Here is a 19,543-nt window from a genome sequence, read left to right on the forward strand (position 1 = left end):
TGTCTACAATATTATATTTATATTTAGCCTAATTAATTTTAAGTCCGGTCGGTTAACCGTTGTTAACGGATCTTAAAGGGTGCCTAATACCTTTCCTTTAAGTTAGTTGAACCCTTACCTAGACTTTGGTTTCGTAGACCTTAAAATGGAGTTAAACTTTAAAAATAACTTTAATGAACTTTAGGTGTCCTAATTCACCCTAAATAATTAGGTGGCGACTCTTAACTTTAAATAACCCCGGAATTACCGGAATGTTATAAACTATTTTGACCCCGGTTAAAATAGGGTATAACACTAATGACGGACCAAAAGCAGCATTTATAGAAACATCACCGGCAGCTGCAACGGCTGCGGTTCTGTCGGGTTGGTGTGGATCGGCAAGGGATGTGATGGGAGTTCTTGACGGAGGAGGCAGAACGTTAAGAAACTTAAAAAGAAGACAAACATATCTTATTAGTTATTGTATTCACAAACAAAATCTTCAAATTTCACAAACTTGATTTGCTTGTGAAGTTCATATTCGCATACAACTAACTTCATAGTTTTTTTTTTTTTGTACTTAAACTTCAATTACTTTATTGTAATTGCTAATGTGCTAATTAGAGCTAACAATGTCATTAATATATCAAGCAGCAGTAACTTTGAATCAATACTTTAGCAGGTACCTCATATAATAAATAAAAAAGACAACTACCTTAAACGCAAAAGACAAAAAGTCATGATTGTTAGTGTCAAGTTTTTATGATTACAATTTTACTTGTGCAGGTATAGTAAATAAATCACATAAGGAATATATGTGAGCCCACAAAACAGCCCCAACAAATTGGAAGCCCACAAAACAGCCCCAACGAGTTGGGCTCACTCGACAAATGGCTTCCTAGCCCAAACGTGGTTAGGGTAACCAGCTGTAATCTTCAGCCGCATATCTTTCAAGAAAAGGCAAACACATCTGCAAAATAAAGAGGAAATATTTCAGCAGCATCAAATCGGTTCAAGAAGGAAAAATATCAAAGGCATATCTCATGAGGTGTAAGAAATCTACTACTGCCTCAACGCACAAGGAAAGCAGCAACAGCTCAGTCTTATTCTTGGAAATAGGATCTCTGATTCCATTTCCAAGGATCAAATCTCTTGGGTTGAACTCTCTGCGTGAAGAGCCTAAAACAATATAAAAGGGGTTGCTTCACAAACGCAAGAACGATGCAATTGTCTCATTACCTCCATTGCTCTACTTTACTTTCAAACAAACATTGTTAGTCTGTGTGATTCATAGTGTAATAAGAGAGAAAGGAGAGTTATAGTTTGTGAGGCTTTGTATAAAAAAGAATAAGAGTGTTTTGAGTGTAGACGTAGGAACTTCATTCAAAACCTTCATTGTACCAAATCTTATAAAAGAGCTGTAGAGATCACCCTTGCAACCCAAGGGGACTGGACTACGATTCACATTGAATCTGAACCAGTATAAAATACGTGTGTCTTTTATTTTCTGCACTTACCTTAATATTCGCAGAGTAGATAGTCGACTACTGGCTTGACCTAGTCGACTAACAGAGCGAAACATTTTAACAATTCACCCCCCCTCTTGCACTTTCAATGATATTAATTTATACTGACTACAAATACCATAAACTTAAACGCAAAAAATTCAGAAGAAAAAAAAAACAGAGCCAAAATTAGAACGTCCAGTTAAAGAGGCTGATTCTCAAATCAACCTTGCACTTGACATAATTTGTTGATGCCACAACTGGAACTTTCCCCTTTAGAGTCGGTCCAGGAATTCCTTCATAGGTTATCCGAACTCAACAATCTTGCTTCTCAATCTGTCAATCTTCACCATAACCCTCATATTCAGCAACTGAGGTTTTTTGAAGGCCGACAGCGAATCAACATCAATCACTTGAGACACCTTCGACAGAGTCTAATGTATCATACTAATGTCACTCGAGCTGCTACTGAACTCCATAAGTCACCCATTTGCTATAAAATTTGGTTTGATAGTACAGTTATATCTATGGTCTTATAGTTGTACATCAATTTCATATTTGGAGTTTTTGTCGAGAGTGTGACGTTCGATTTTGTCGTGAGGAGGGTGGTATCGTCGGCGGTGGTAGTAAGATTGAAATTAGAGATTTTGACTGTGGAAACCAAGAATAAGGGCGTTGAGGATGGTAAAATAGGTAGAAAATACCACCAGCAACGGCTGCAAGGAGGAGAAAAATGATGATGGGCCAAATGCAGCTTCGACGGAAACATCGCCGACAATTGTAATGGCAGCGATGTTTCTGTATATGCTATTTTTGGTCTGTTATCAGTATCTGCATTATTCTCCTCCTTGTAGCCATTGTTGGTGCCATTTTTGTCCGTACTTTACCATCCTCAACACCCCATATTTTGAACTTCCTCACTCAGAGTCTCAAATTTCAACCTCATTACCACCACAACCAACACCACCCTCTCACTGCAGAATTGAATGTCACACTTTCAACTAAAAACCCAAATAAGAAATTGATATACAACTATAGCACTATCTCTGTAACCGCACTGTCAAATAAAATTGTTATAGCAAATGGGTCATTTCAGGGGTTTACTAGCAGTCCGAGTGAGATGGAATGCATGTACGGTGCATACAAAAGCTAGTTTTATTGACTTTAATTCACTGCCAAGGCGCAACTCCATTTGTAACTGTAACGACCCGTTTGGTCGTTATTGTTTTTTCGGCATTTTTGTCCTTTTCTGAGCATTGATTAGCTCATTTTTTACCTGAGTGGACTGTTGACACGCTTCCCGAGGTGTCTAGATCGGATTTTGGTAACTGTTGTGAAATATAGGCTTAAAGTAAAAAATTATTGACCCAAAGTTGACTTTGGATAAACGGACCTTTTTCGGAATTCCATCGATTCCGACAGGTTCGGATGGTCGTTTAGAACATATGTGTGTATTTGGTTCGGTTCTCAATGCACTCGGATGCATTTTGGGACTTGGGTTGAGATATAAGAATTAAGGCATCAAGGGTTGACTCGGTCAACGAGACCTCCGTTGGAAATTCTGAGGCCACGAGCGCGTTCATAACATATTTTTGTGTGGGTCTGTGTTTGTGGTTTGTGAGCAGATGGCCGCGGGAATGGCTCGAGATTTCGATTGAGACTTTAAAAAATTGGAGGAATTCTGGTACCTGGTGCACGATATGGTGGCACCGCTATCGCGGTGTGTTGGCCGCTGGGGCGACCATGTGTATCTTAGCCAGACCGCCAAGGCGGCCTAAATGGCATTGTAGTGGCGCCGCCGTTGCGACCCCTTTACTGCCGTGACGGTAACGGGCCTGTTATTTCATTAAGTGTGATTTAAATAAGCCTTTAAACCCTCATTTATTTCCACTTCGAAATTAGAGCTTTGGGGATTGTTCTTGGAGATAATTGGAGAATATTCTTGGAGGTAAACCATGCTAATCCCTTTACTAATCCATTGATCCTAATCGTCATAGATTCCCCGTTTCCTTTAATAATCCCTTAGTGATGGAAGATGGATGTGGGTTTTGATGAACATATTCTCTAGGCTAATAAATGATGAAATTGATAGGGTTTATGTTAGATTTTGATGAATCTAAGCTTGTTAATCATATATCTTCCATTTCTAGTGTTGAATTTCTGAATCAAAGAGTTAGGGTTTATACCCAAATTGGGGGTTTTGTTTCAAATTCGAAATTGGGTAAATCTATGAGTTAATTTAGCAATTAATGGTTGGGTTATGATCACCTAGTGCCTAATTTGATATTTTGCTTCTGAATTTTCCGTTTTGCCCTTGTGGGCCCGTTTCCCTAATTTTTAGGGTTAGAATTGACCTAAATAGAATGGTAGCAATATTAGTATCGTTCTTCATGATTTCTAATCTTGATTTTGATTATGCTTAGACTAATTTGGTTCTGAGGTTCAACGGAAAAGCAAGGCAAATGAGTGAGTTGTTGGTGTTGCGGTTCAGCCATCCAGGTAGGTTATAGCTTACCCTTGGTGAGACTTCGTATAGCGAAGCGCATATTTAGATTATATGGTCGGAGATAGCATGTGAACCTTCCAGTATGAAGTTGGGTTGGATATTGTCTTAGTTTAGGCCCTGTTGTGTGTTTGGGGCTAGCCACCCTGTTATGTTATGATTTGATTGTTCTACTGTGTTGGCTTGATGTCATGAGTTGTTGATAGATGTTGGATTCTGTTTTATCATCTTGATTTTGATAATGTTGGCATACCCACTGTTGGTACTTGTGATTCGGTTATATTGTTGGCATACCCACTGTTGATATTTGTGATTCGGATATATTGTTGGCGTACCCATTATTGGTACTTATGATATTGAGCATGATTATTAATGTTAATACATGCATTGCACACACTCTCATTTTCATGATAAGCTGCTGAGATACTGATGATATTTGATGAAACACCTTGATGAGCTGGGCTCGATTTTTACTTGAGTGATGTGAGATGGCCGATATTCGATATTAGTTCTGGAATCATTGATTGAGTGGACGATATCCAATGTTAGTTCCGGAATTGCTGATTGAGTGAGTGCATGGACTTTGCAGGTCCCCCAGAGTGGTACTGGTGAGAACCCCCCGTGGACAAAGATCCGGGTCCCGTCTGTCTGTTGGGCAAAGATCTGAGACAGGTGGCACTTAGACTTCGTGAGTCACACTGGGTTGTGCTACCAAGATGTCAATATTGTTTTCCGGAGTACATGTGTACACAGCATTTGCATGGCATTGCATTGCATTGCATTCATACACTATTGCATTGTATTGCATTATGGTTGATTTTGAGATGTTTTGGAGTTGTACTTGTGATGTTGGATTCGGACTTGATACATTCAGACTTTGCATAATTAGGATTAGATGCTTTACTTAGGCAATGACGTGTACTTGGTTCTGATTATGTTTGATTTATACTTGTTGGTTTGTCTATCTATCTGCCTTATTATCTGAATTGTATTAGCTATGCTTAGTCGGTCGATGATACCTATCAGTACTGTTGTTTTGTACTGACCTGTACTTGCTGCATTCTTTTATGAATACAGAGTATCAGGTTGGATCCACTTCCGTGACACGTGGCTGATAGATGTTTCATCTTTATCTTCGAGTTTCTAGGGTGAGCATGGTCGTCCACTTCCTTGAATACTTCTCTATCTTTATGTCCTATTCTATTCAGAGACATATACACTTTATGTATTATTATTCCAGACATGTATTATTTCCCTTTTAGATGCTCTTGTATTATTCAGACTAGACCTTAGGGGTATTGTTATTATTCCGCACTATTCTACTATATATATCGTAAGACTTACTTATCTATTCTTTTCTGCTTGATTAGTTATATTTTGTGACTTTATTTATTGTTGGGTTGAGGGTTCGCTTATCGAGAAGGAAAGGTAAGTTCTCGCACGGCTTAAGCAAAATAGGTCGTGGCAAGGGTATCAGAGCCCTAAGTTACCCGGTCTATAATACAAGAGAGTGTCTAATAGAGTTTCGTGGATCGGTATGATAAGCTCCATACTTATCTGCGAGAGGCTATAAGACATTTAGGAAATCTCACTTTCTTTCATCCTTTCATGCTAATTTATTCTAATTTGTATCCGGAAAGATCAAATTGGTATCTAACTCTTATATCTTCTCTCACAGATGGTGAGGATCCGAGCTACTATGGCCCGAGATCAGGTGCCAGAGCTCGCAGTTACAGCTGGCACCCGAGGGCGAGCGATATCCAGAGGACGCAGCAGAACTAGATACCGCAGGGCTGCCCCAACCAGGGGTAGGGCTCCTGCGGTGGGATAGCGCCGAGAGAGATCTCCGTCTCCTGAGCCCAAGGATGTGGCTCCAGCACAGACACAGCCTAAGGTTACTTCTAGTCAGGCCATGCATGATACTATGGCCAGAGTATTACTTCATCTTGATGCCCACCAGGCGGCAGCCGGTGCTACTACTCCTGGCAGGCGTTCATAGACTAAGGTTGGGGCGTAGGCGCCTGAGCAGGGACCTACGGGGGCAGCACATCCCGCTGTAGCTATGGCCCCTCGCATTGATGCGATACCCACTCCTGGTGATGATATTAGGCCCATTGAGGGTGCTGTTATGACTGCTTCTGATCAGGACCTTGTTGGGAGATTTAGGACGTTAGAACCGCCGAGGTTCTCTGGTACTTTGTCTGAGGATGCTTCTGAGTTTATTCTTGATATGCATGAGTTGCTGCACCGTATGGGGATAGTGGAGACCCACGACGCTGATTATGTGTCCTACCAGTTTCGCGGCGACGCGAACATATGGTGGAGGTATTTCGTGGCGTGTAGACCTGAGGGTTCCCCTCCTTTGACTTGGACGCAATTCTACCGGGCCTTTCTTGAGAAGTATGTGCCCCGGTCTTTGCGAGAGGCGCACAGGGAGGATTTTTTGCATCTTGAGTAGAGGGGCATATCTTTGGAGTCCTATGTGACCCATTTCCTATATCTGGCCCGTTGATCCCTACTGAGGTCGATACGATCAAGCATTTTGTTAGGGGACTAGTGGGCTCTTTACAGTTTCCTTGTCTATAGGGGCTTCCTTCTAGTCCATTATCCAGCATGCTTCTATGGTTGAGGGGGCTATGGCCCGTGCTTTTGGTGGTGGTACAAGAGGCCACGTCAGAATGGTAGTTATGGTGGTTCTGCTTCGAGGGGCGCCGGTCAGTTTTCGAGGTCGCATCAGCCATATTTCGGCCGTCATGTGCATTCAACGTTACAGGCTTCCCCTAGTGAGCCGTCTAGGCAGAGAGCTCCTGAGAGTTCGTTCTCCAGACCAGTAGACAGGGCTGCCTCATATGGGTCCTCAGCTTCTGTGTATCAGCATCTGTCTCTTATTACCTGTTATTCTTTAGAGAGGTTGGGCATGCTGTTAGGATATGTCCCCGACTCAGGCGAGATTATCAGCCTTTGAGGACTCTGACATCATCTGGTGGTCATGGTGGGACTTCTCAGAAAGGCGGTGCTTAGTCAGGATACGGCACTTCCCATGGTTCTAGAGGTGGTTCCCAGCCAGCTAAAGGTGGTTCTGAAGTACGAGAGGGGGATCTCAGACTGGGCGTGGTGGAGCCCATTGTTACTCATTTCCTGGTAGGCCCGAGGCAGAGGCCTCAGATGCTGTGATTTCAGGTACCATTTCTGTCTGTCATAGAGCAACATCTGTGTTATTTGATCCTGGATCCACCTATTTGTATGTATCTGCATTTCATGGCTTTGGTTGGGATTTGCCTTGTGATAGCATAGATATACATGTTCATGTGTCTACTCCGATCGGAGATTCTGTGATTGTTGATCTAGTTTATCAGTCTTGTTTGGTTACTTTTATGGGGTATGATACTTAGGTAGATTTGATGATTCTCGAAATGGTTGACTTTGATATTATATTGGGTATGTCCTGGCTTTCTCCTTATTACGCGATCTTGAACTGTCACGCCAAGACAGTCACCTTAGCCATGCCGGGCATTCCTATGCTTGAGTGGAGAGGTACTCCTAGTCCCGCTCAGAAGAAGATCATTTCCTTTTTTTGGGCGAAGAAGTTTGTAAGTAAGGGGTGTCTAGCTTATTTGGCTCATGTTTGTGATACGACCATTACATCTCCACCCCTTGAGTAGCCTTTATTGTGAGCGAGTTCGTGGAGGTATTCCCGTCGGATATGCCGGGTATGCCACCCGATCGGGACATTGACTTCTGTATTGACTTGGATCCGGGCACTCATCCTAATTCTATTCCGCCATATCGGATGGCACCTGCTGAGTTATGAGAGCTTAAGGAGCAGTTACATGATTTATTGAGCAAGGGGTTCATTAGACCGAGCGTCTCCTCTTGGGGTGCTCCTGTGTTATTTGTGAAGAAGAAAGATGGGACCATAAGGATGTGTATTGATTACAGCCAGTTGAATAAGGTTACTATTCGGAACAATTGCCTTATGCCTCGTAGTGATGATTTGTTTGACCAGCTTTAGGGTGCTTCGTTGTTTTCAAAGATTGATTTGCGTTGCGGCTATCACGAGTTGAAAATTAGGGCGGAGGATATTCCGTAGATAGCATTTCAGACGAGATATGGCCACTATAAGTTTCTAGTGATGTCTTTTGGGCACCGGCTGCATTTATGACCTTGATAAATGGCATATTTATGTTGTTCCTTGATTCCTTTGTGATTCTCTTTATTGATGACATCTTGGTGTATTCCAAGAGTAGAGAGGAGCATGAGAGCCATCTTCGTTCTGTTCTTGGGTTGTTGAAGAAACATAGCCTGTTTGCTAAGTTTTCTAAGTGAGTTCTGGTTGGAGTCTATAGCATTCTTAGGCCATGTTGTGTCTAAGGATGGGATTATGGTTGAACCACAGAAGATTGAGGCTGTGAGGGGTTGGACGAGGCCCACCACTGTTACTGAGATTCGTAGTTTTATGGGTTTGGCCAGTTATTACCGTCGCTTTGTGAAGGGTTTTGCTGCTATTGCTTCATCCTTGACCAGATTGACTCAAAAGGATGTTCCCTTCCAGTGGATAGATAATTGTGAGGAGAGCTTTCAAAAGTTCAACCTTCTTTTGACTACAGCCCCGATCTTAGCATTACCCATGGACGGTAAGGATTTCGCTATCTATTCTGATGCCTCCCGTATAGGCTTGGGTGCTGTATTGATGCAAGGGAGCATAGTGATAGCTTATGCTTCCCATCAGTTGAAGGTTCATGAGAAGAATTACCCTACCCATGATTTGGAGTTGTTGGCAGTGGTCTTCGCTTTGAAGATTTAGAGGCATTATTTGTACAGTGTTCATTGTGAGGTTTTCACCGATCACCGTAATCTTCAGCATGTGTTTACCCAGAGAGATCTTAATTTCAGGCAGCGCTGATAGATGGAGCTCCTGAAGGGCTATGACATCTCTATTCTATATCATCCCACGAAAGCCAATATGGTGACTGATGCCTTGAGTCGCAAGGCAATGAGTATGGGGTATGGAGAGTTTTTCTTGATTGATTGCTTCTAGGCATCCGTTGGCCATAGAGGTTCAGACTCTGGCCAGCAGTTTCATTCGTCTTGATATTTCAGCCTCGGGTGGGATTTTGGCTTGTATAGAGGCGAGGTCGTGTTTGTTGGATCGGATCAGGACTCATCAGCTTGAGGATGCTCAGTTGAGCAAGATTCGAGATAGAGTTTTAAGAGGTGAGGCCAAGGAGGGCGTGATTGATTCTGAGGGCATTCTGAGGATTAGAGAACGCGTGTGCGTTCATCGTGTTGGTGATTTGATTAAGTTGATCTTATCTGAGGCTCATAGTTCTCGTTATTCCATTCATCCAGGGGTGACTAAGATGTACCGTGATTTGAGGAAGCACTATTGGTGGCGTCGGATGAAGAGAGATATAGTTGATTTTGTGGCTAAGTGTGGGAATTGTCAGCAGGAAAAGTATGAGCACCAGCGACCCGGTAGGGTGCTTCAGAGGATGCCCATTCCCGAGTGGAAGTGGGAGAGGATTACCATGGATTTTGTCACGGGTCTTCCGAAGACCCTTGGCAAGTTTGATTCTATTTGGGTGATAGTTGATCAGTTGACTAAGTCCGCTCACTTTGTTCCAGTTCAGGTTTCCTATACCGCGGAGAAGTTAGCCAAGATGTACATTTGAGATATTGTGAGATTGCATGGGGTTCCTATTTCTGTCGTATCCGATCGGGATACTATTTTCACTTTTCATTTTTGGAAGGTGTTTCATAAGGAGTTGGGTACCTGATTGGATCTTAGTACAACCTTTCATCGCCAAACCGATGGCTAGTCCGAGCGGATCATTCAGGTGCTCGAGGACATGTTAAGAGCGTGTGTTATTGATTTTAGTGGTCATTGGGATCAGCATTTACCATTGGTGGAGTTTGTGTACAATAACAGTTATCATTCGAGTGTTGGTATGACGCCTTTTGAGGCTTTGTATGGTTGGAGATATAGATCTCCGATTGGTTGGTTTGATGGGTTTGAGGCTCGACCTTGGAGTACAGATTTGTTGAGAGAGTCTCTTGATAGAGTGAGAGTTATTCAGGCCAAGCTTTTGGCAGCTCAGAGTCGGCAAAATATGTGTGCGGACCAGAAGGTCTGGGATTTGGAGTTTGCTATTGGTGACCAGGTTCTATTGAAGGTTTCACCCATGAAGGTTGTTATGAGGTCTGGTAAGAGGGGAAAGTTGAGCCCCAGGTATATTGATCCGTTTGAGATTGTTGACCGTATGGGTGATGTATCTTATGAGTTGGCTTTGCCGCTAGGCTTGCCGGGAGTTCATCTGTTTTTCACGTTTTGATGCTGAAGAAGTACCATGCTGACGGTACCTACATTGTTCGTTGGGATTCTATATTGCCTGATGAGAATTTGACTTATGAGGAAGACCTTATCGCGATCTTGGATAAGCAGGTTCGAAAGTTGAGGTCGAAGGAGATTGCTTCTGTGAAGGTGCAATGGAAGCACCGTCCTGTCGAGGAGGCTACTTGGGAGACCGAGTCCGACATGCATAGCCGATATCCTCAGTTGTTTACTGATTCAGGTATTTCCCCGCTTCTTTTCTCTTATTCACTCGAGGACAAGCGACGGTTTAATTGGTATCTGATGTAACGACCCGTTTGGTCGTTATAGTCTTTTTGGCATTTTTGCCCTTTCTCGAGCATTGATTAGCTCTTTTTTTTACCCGAGGGGATTGTTGGCACACTTCCCGAGGTGTTTATACCGGATTCGGGAAACTTTTGTGAAATATAGGCTTAAAGTGAAAAATAGTTGACCCAAAGTTTACTTTTGGGTAAACGGATCTTTTTTAGAATTTCGTCAATTCCGAAAGGTCCGGATGGTCGTTTAGAACTTGTGTGTATGTGTTTGGTTCGGTTCCCAATGCACTCAAATGCATTTTGGGACTTGGGTTGGGAAATTAGAATTAAGGCATCGAGGGTTGACTCGGTCAATGAGACCTCTATTGGGAATTCCGAGGCCACGAGCGCATTCGTAGCTTATTTTTGTGTGGGTCTGTGTATGTAGTTTGTGTGCAGATGGCCTCGGGAATGGCTCGAGATTTCGATTAGGACTTAGAAAATTGGGGGAATTCTGGTACCTGGTGCCCGATATGGCGGCACCGCTTTTGCAGTGTGTTGTGTATCTTGGCCAGACAACCACGGTGGCCTGATGGGCGTTGTAGCGGTGCCGCCGTGACGGCAATGGGCCTGTTATTTCATTAAGTGTGATTTAAATAATACTTTAGACCCTCATTTATTTCCACTTCGAAATTAGAGCTTTGGGGACTATTCTTGGAGATATTTGGAGAACATTCTTGGAGGTAAACCTTGTTAATTCCTTTATTATTCCATTGATCATAATCATCATAGATTCCCCTTTTCCTTTAATAATTGCTTAGTGATGGAAGATGAATGTGGGTTTTGATTAACTTATTCTCTAGGCTAATAAATGATGAAATTGATGGGATTTATGTTAGATTTTGATGAATCTAACCTTGATAATCATATATCTTTCATTTCTAGTGTTGAATTTCGGAATCAAAAAGTCAAGGTTTATACCCAAATTGGGGGTTTTGTTTCAAATTCGAAATTGGGTAAATCTATGAGTTAATTTAGCAATTAGTAGTTGGGTTATGATCATCTAGTGCTTAATTTGATATTTTGCTTCTGAATTTCCCGTTTTGCCCTTATGGGCCCATTTTCCCAATTTCTAGGGTCAGAATTGACCTAAATAGAATGGTAGCAATACTAGTATCATTCTTTATGATTTTTAATCTAGATTTCGATTATGCTTAGACTACCTTGGTTCTGAGGTTCAGCAAAAAGGAAGGCAAAGGAGTAAGTTGTTGGTGTTGTGGTTCGGCCATCCAGGTAGGTTATGGCTTCCCTTGGTGAGACTTCGTATAGCGAAGCGCATATGAAGTTGGGTTGGATATTGCCTTAGGTTGGGCCCTGTTGTGTGTTTGGGGCTAGCCACCTTGTTATGTTGTGATTAGATTGTTCTATTGTGTTGGCTTGATGCCCCGAGTTATTGAGAGATGTTGGATTCTGTTTTATCATCTTGATTTCGATATTGTTGGCGTACCCACTGTTGGTACTTGTGATTCAGTTATATTGTTGGCATGCTCACTGTTGGTATTTGTGATTCAGATATATTATTGGCGTACCCATTGTTGGTACTTGTGATATTGAGCATGATTATAGATGTTAATACATGCATTGCACGCACAGTCATTTTCATGATACACTGTTGAGATACTGATGATATTTGATGAAACACCTTGATGAGCTAGGCTCAGTTTTTACTTGAGTAACGTGAGATGGCCGATCTTCGATGTTAGTTCCGGAATCGCTGATTGAGTGAGTGCATGGACTTTGCAGGTCCCCTAGAGTGGTGCCGGTGAGAATCCCCAGTAGGCAAAGATCCGGGGTCCCGTATGTCTGTTGGGCAAAGATCCAAGACGGGTGGCACTTATACTTCGCGAGTCACACTGGGTTGTGCTACCGAGATGTCGATATTTTTGTCTGGAGTACATGTGTACACAGCATTTGCATGGCATTGTATTGCATTCATACACTATTGCATTGCATTATGGTTAATTTGGAGATGTTTTGGTGTTGTACTTGTGATGTTGGATTCGGACTTAATACATTCAGACTTTGCACAATTGGGATTAGATGCTTTACTTAGGCAATGACATGTACTTGGTTCCTATTATATTTGATTTGTACTTGTTGGTTTGTCTACCTATCTGCCTTATTATCTAAATTGTGTTAGCTATGCTTAGTCGATCGATGATACCTATCAGTACTATTGTTTTGTACTAACCTGCATTTGCTGCATTCTTTTATGAAAATAGAGTATTAGGTTGGATCCACTTCGTGACACGTGGCTGATAGTCGCTTCAGCTTTATCTTTGAGTTTCCAGGGTGAACATGGTCGTCCGCTGCCTTGAAGACTTCTCTATCTTTATGTCCTATCCTATTCAGAGACATAGACACTTTATGTATTACTATTCAAGACTTGTATTATTTCCCTTGTAGATGCTCTTGTATTATTCAAACTAGACCTTGGGGGTATTGTTATTATTCCGTAGTATTCTACTATATATATATATCGTGAGACTTACTTATCTATTCTTTTCAGCTTGATTAGTTATGTTTTGTGACTTTATTTATTGTTGGGTTGAGAGTTTGCTTACCGAAGAGGGAAGGTAAGTGCCCGCACGGCTTAGGCAAAATAGGTCGTGACAGTAACTAAATTCTAGAGATGAAGTCGGCTAGCCAAACCACAACAATTATATATTAAGGACCCGTTTGACCATGGGAATTATTTACTTTTTTCACTTTATTTGAAAATCAGTGTTTGACCAGGAAAATTCCAAATACAACTTGAAGTTGTATTTGAAATTTGGTCGTAAACACCTAAAACCCTATTTTCACTTTTTTTTCACTTTCAGTTTTGGACCATTGCATTTATTTTATCTTTTTCAAATTGTAACCTGACCTTTTTTATTTTTATAGAAATGACCTCATTTATATCAGCCACCAACTTAGATTGTTGCATGCTCTACTACCAATTACCCAATATTCTAAACTTCACAGAAAAAACATGACACTTTTTGGGAGTTTATCAGTGTGAAAAAAAAAAAAAAAGCATTAGAGTTAATGAATGTGGTGTTTATAAATTGCATAAGATATAAGGATTAGAGCTGACAAATGTTGTTTGGTTAGAAGAAGAAAATAATAAGGATGGCAAATTCAGGTAAATTGATCAAGTTGGACGATTTTGCTAGTTCTTAGAAATTTGGGGGTTTTTGTTTTGGGGGGGGGGGGGGGGGTGTAAAATCATATTTTTTAAATTTCTGGTAAATCATATTAGAAAAGGTACATTCAAACATCCATATTTAAATATTACTAATTTTTCGAAACTATAACCAAATACAACTCTATGTTTAACTTCAACTTCAAAAATTCTAAATAAAGTAAAATAATATTTGATTTTTATGGCCAAATGCCTACTTACTCTAGGGTTAGGGATTTAACCTTGACCTGCTTTCTCTTTCAAAATTACCTCAAGGGTAGAGTTGATATACTTTCTCTCCCCCAGAAATCTCTTTAACATTTAGTGAATATCTTGGCCAACGGACACTTTGTGCATCGCACAGCCCACAGGCATTACATCAGGCAAATGTGAAATTTTCTAGATCTTGTTTGAAGCACAAATATAGCGCCACAATACTAGAATTATTTTGTTTTATCCCATGGGACTCATGGCTCCTATTAAGGTCCCGAGACATTTTATTTTGTTTGTTTAATTTGAGTATTTTAAGCCCCTTATTCTTTCTTTCTTTTTTATTTTATTTTTTATTTTAATTGTCTCTTTTGATCATTGATGTGCAAAAAGTACATATTGAGTTTGGCATTCAAACTTTTACATGATCATTGAGATGAGACTATCTAGGATAATCATAATCTAAGTTAGCTCCCAAAAACTTGTGTAGTCATAGCAGTAGACAGAGGTGCTATGACTCTACTTAAGTAGTTTTATCCACTAAGGTGGATTAAAAACAAAAAGAGCAGGCTTGACAGGTTTTACCTTAAAGCTTGGCATGTTCCAAGTATCTAAGTTTATTAAGCCACTAACATGTCTAGGCAACTCAGAAAAAGAGTTGAAAGTTTGGATTCCAACAGTGCTGTGACTCAAGTCAGCCAGTTTATCAGCAGGTTTGTTGGCTTCTCTAAAACAATGACTGATGTTGAATCCATGAACTTCAACTACCCTCTGAATGTCTTCTACTTCTGTGGAAATCTTCCAGGGTGGTTTCTGTTCCCTTTTAATGCACTTTGCAAGCAGTAGAGAGCCAGTCTCCCCCAAAACTATTCCAAATCCTTTGTTGGCACACCACTCCAAACCATATAGCAGTGCAGCAGCTTCAGCATTGTTACTTGTGCCAGTTCCCATGTTTACAGTGTAGGCAAAAATGAATTTCCCATTGTGATCTCTGACCAGTCCTTCCCCTCCACATTGCCCCTCTATACAGCTTCCATCACTATTGAGTTTCATGGTCCTAGTGGGGGGTTTGAGCCAATTCACTGGTATTGAAAATTTCTAATGAGTAGCAGCTTCCATGGTTCTGTACAGACTTGACCAGGTATTCCCTATCCAAGCTCTTTTGAATAATTTCTATGTAACCTGCAAAACAAACAAGAGAATGTTAGTTTTTATGACTTGAATTGAAGGTTTGATTTCATCATACTTGAAGTTATACCTAGACCTCCATATTTCCCGACAAATAATAGGAGGCAGGATTTTGATCACAAAAGCAGCTATAGGATTTGAAGTCTTGAGATTCCACCAATTGTGTAGAATAATTTTGAGAGGCAAATTTTTGTATTGGATCCCTAAGGCACCTGCAAAAATGCTCCAAACCTTTCTAGCATGATCACCTGAAGAAAACAAGTGATCCACACCCGCTTTCCTGGTAGAATCAGCCTGGTCCTCACAGCAATAGCATCCAGGTTCACTATAGATGTTACACTCCATAATAATCTGTGCTACTTGTATTAAAACAAGAAAGAATGAGTTAAGAAGGTTCAAGGAAAGTTAATCGAGTTAGTAAGAATATCGTTATATTTACATGGTTTCCTTAAGTATCCCAAGGCGACACGGTTACCTAAAGGGTGTGGAATCGCGCTATGAGTATGTATATGAAGTAATGCGAGTGACCTTTTAAAGTATTTGAGATTATTAGTAATGATATAGAGGGTGGACAAAAGATATGAATATACTTTTGCGATTGGAGTTTCGTCAAAGTTTTGTGAGTTCTCTAGTTATGTTTAAGGTTATTGTGAGTCTCTGGGCCCTTCGAGATGTGTATATGGATTTTTATTGATGTATATAAGTGTGTATATGTATGCATAAGAGGTTACATAAGGTTGGAAGAGGATTAGAAGTTAAACGAAATGAATCGGAACAACTTCAGTAAAATTTCGGACCCGATTTTAGTCTATATTGTAGGAGGCATATCTCCTTGAATATGAGGAGTTTTAAGGTGTTTCAAAAGCCTAAAATGAAGTTCATCGAGTCTAGTTTGTAATGCAACAAACCGCTCGTCAAAATGATATCGGGATAAGGAGATATGGACGATGCAAGTTGGGCTGGCAGGGCAGCAAGTTTGGACCCGACCCAAACACTCACATTTCGGCCCATGAGGCCCATTAAACTCAATAGATAAGTCACCACTTTGCCCTATATCATTTCACACGACCTAAAACAGATCCAAAACCCTTATTTTCTCTCCCAAACCCCCTTTCTAATTGAGCCATCATATAAGCTAAATCCTAGACCCTTGACATGATATTAGTTAAAGAGAAGTTGTAGCCTAAGTTTTTTTTTGTGTTGTTAAGCAAGCAGCTGGAAAGAGGAACAAGATTCTTGAAGTTTCTGATTGCTAAAGGTAATTTCAACCTCCCACTCATGTTATCAATTTGGATTAAAGGTTTAATATGGTGTATACGTGAAGGAAACGTTGATATACAAGCTAGAGAGAGAGAGAGAGCATAAGCCATGGCATTCGGCCATGGCTAGCAAAATTGGAGCTCAAATTTGTTGATCCAAAAATCAGATTTTCTAGGTATTTCAGCCCTTAGGAAGGTGATAATAACGTGGAGAATTCATTTGGAGCAACAAGAACAAGTATTAGTTCATTTCACAAATTCTAGCTAAGTGGAAAAAGCCAACTTGTTAAGGTAAGAGTTGATCATTTTTCTATGTGTTTGATGATGAAGTTGGACGTGTGGGGAATATGCAAATGTAAATTGTATGTGTGAAATTATGTATCTTGATGTTGAAGCATAGTTGTAACTTGGTAAGATGAATTGCACGAATGTTGGAATGTTGTTGAAATGTTGTTGAATGCCGTAGGGGCTGTTTTTAATTGAAATTTGATGGGCTGATTTGAATTAATATTTTGGTTGTTGTAATCATAGATTATGTGATGAGAATGAAGGAATTTAATGGTTAGAGTTGGAGTTAAAATTGTTGTGGGTTGTTGTAAGGATTATAGAGATAATAATGTGATTTACTTACATATGGATAGATGATGTGGTGTCGTGTGGCTGCTGTTGTATTTCCCTGAAATTTGCTGAAAAGATGGCATGAAATAAGTCATAAGAAGTGTATATGGGCTGCTTGGTATGTTGTAAGTGTTCGTTAGAATTTCGGGCATCGTTATGTTATAGTTTAGGGGCTGTTTTCGGCCCAATTTGGAGAAATTGTTGGATCGTTGGAAATATTATGTGAATTGTTTAGAATGTTCTTGAATGTTGTTAGTATGGGTTTGGGTTAGTATTTGAATGTATAGGCGTTGATGTTGGCTTGAAGGTAAGCCGTTGAATTGAATATTTGGAAAGTTGTCGAATGATGAAAAAGAGAGTATTAATGTAATATTGTCTTTCGGATTGGTTATTGGAGTTGCTAGGTTGGTTATTGTGGTTGTTGCTGTTGATTTTGAGCGAGTTAAATTCTCGGGATGGCCTATTTACAGGGGAAGTGCTGCCGAATTTTCTGTAGAATTTTTTGTTAGTTTGGAATGAATGGCTTAAGTGCCTATGTTTAATATTGGATATTCGTTGGCATATTTGTAGACCTTGGGGAGCCCGAGGCGTAGATTGGAATTTACTTTAGATTGGATATCTTGGAGTGCGTACGAGGTATGTAAAGCGCAACCCTTCTTTCTTTTGGCATGCCTTAGTTTTCAATAGGCTATATCATATCACGAGCCTCGAGGAAATTCCAAATTCGAAATCCGAGCACGTTATGATCCTTATATATATTTCTTGGCATTCTTATGTATGTTGTGATGAAGTATGAACAATTATGTCTTCGAAAGCATTGATTTCCAAACTTTGTACAAAAATTGTTTTAAATAATTCATTAAGTCTTATAAATTGTTTTGGCACTCGGAACGACTTCAGAAAGGTATGCTTCTGTAATTCATTATGACATCCGAAACTCACTTATTATGATCCCGTCTGACTTCATTGAATTGGTTTGTCATTGATATGCCTCATCGAGTCTCTGAAAATATTTATGATATTTTAACTGCATTTAGTTTCTCACTACTCTATTCGTGGATGCCCCAATGTTTCCCACACTGAGCCCGGGCCAGGATATGTTGTCAAGCGTAATCCTCTGCATTGTTCGCCGTGCCCCGATGTGAGGGGGCAGGTATACGTGTACATGGGTTTGTGGAGTATGCTGTGCCATGTACACATGTTATGATATGATTTGCCATGGCCATCTGATATGATATACTATGTTACGGGGTTATGCCCCTATTCTGATTCTTCTGTGTTGTGGCACCAGCGTCGGGAGGGTGGCCACGTTCTGTTTGCCGAGTCCCTTGGCAGGGGCCGGATTTGATGTGACATATGTTTCTGTACACACTCCGCATGTTTTGAAAATATGTATTTGATACTTTGGATTTTCTACTCACTTTTTTCTGTACGTTCTGTACCAGTTATGATTTTGTTTCTGTAATTCAGGCTTTACATATTCAGTACATATTTCGTACTGACCCCCTTTCTTCGGGGGCTGCGTTTTCATGCCGCGCAGGTACCGACGACAGGTTTGCTGATCCGTCCGTCTAGGATATCTTTTCTGCCATTTGGAGCGCTCTTTTATTCAGAGCCCATCTTTTGGTACAGTCTGTCACTACTGTATATATATATTCTCGTTCATGGGTACGGCGGGGCCCTGTCCCGTTATATGATTCCGTCGGTCTGTTTAGAGGTCTGTAGACATGTTTGTGGGTTGGGGTCTTTCTGTACGGATGCGTGTATATGTTGTGTTTGGGCGATCCCATTCGCCGCGGCGGCCAGTCCGCATATGTTTAAATGTTGCTTTGTTGGCCCTGGGTGGTCATTGTTGGTATTATCTGTGCGCAGGGTTAATTTGGATAGTCTGTAAAACAAAGGAAACTCTGCCGAAATTTTTCTGGAATTTATCTAAATATTGAAATATAGCCTTGTCGGCTTCTACTATATACTTGAATGCGTTTGATAATATTCGTTCTCAACTCTGTTTAAAAAAGATGATTTAGTTTGTATGTCCGTTTGGGTGCCCAAGTAGGGCACCAGTCGCGGCCCACGGGGCTGGGTCGTGACAGAAGTGGTATCAGAGCAGTTCGTCCTCGGAATGTCTACAGACCGTGTCTAGTAGAGTCTTGTTTATCGGTGTGTTGTGCACCACATCTATAAACAGGAGGCTACAGGACATATAGGGTGTTACCTTTCTTTCATATCTAAGATCGTGCAATAGAGCCCAGTCATAGGAAATGAAATTCTTTATACTAACATTTGATTTCAATTGAAGAACGACATCGACAGAAGAAAGTGATTGATGATATTGGAAGTTTCAAAGTACGCAGGTAAGAAAAGGTACGAAAGGTATAAGTCGAGTAAGGTATGGATGTGCGATTGAAATGTAAAGTTGAAAATTTAAAGAGAAAGTATAACAGGTGCA

General features: G+C 40.7%; 1 protein-coding gene, 1 long non-coding RNA gene and 1 pseudogene across 2 annotated transcripts; 1 reads left to right on the forward strand and 2 right to left on the reverse strand.

The window, feature by feature from the left end:
- Positions 1-1,245: 1,245 nt before the first annotated feature.
- On the reverse strand, positions 1,246-2,676 carry LOC132630858 (uncharacterized; annotated as a pseudogene).
- Positions 2,677-14,569: 11,893 nt separating this feature from the next.
- On the reverse strand, positions 14,570-15,082 carry LOC132630860 (uncharacterized). Its single transcript, XM_060346456.1, has one exon. The coding sequence runs from the start codon at positions 15,080-15,082 to the stop codon at positions 14,570-14,572; it is 513 nt and encodes a 170-aa protein (XP_060202439.1).
- A 474-nt stretch (positions 15,083-15,556) lies between these two features.
- On the forward strand, positions 15,557-18,955 carry LOC132631285 (uncharacterized). The gene is made up of 2 exons (XR_009578832.1): positions 15,557-17,730; positions 18,635-18,955. It is a non-coding gene; the product is annotated as an uncharacterized LOC132631285 (long non-coding RNA).
- The last annotated feature ends 588 nt before the right edge of the window (positions 18,956-19,543 follow it).

Source organism: Lycium barbarum, chromosome 3 (assembly GCF_019175385.1).
Source record: "Lycium barbarum isolate Lr01 chromosome 3, ASM1917538v2, whole genome shotgun sequence".
NCBI lineage: Eukaryota > Viridiplantae > Streptophyta > Magnoliopsida > Solanales > Solanaceae > Lycium > Lycium barbarum.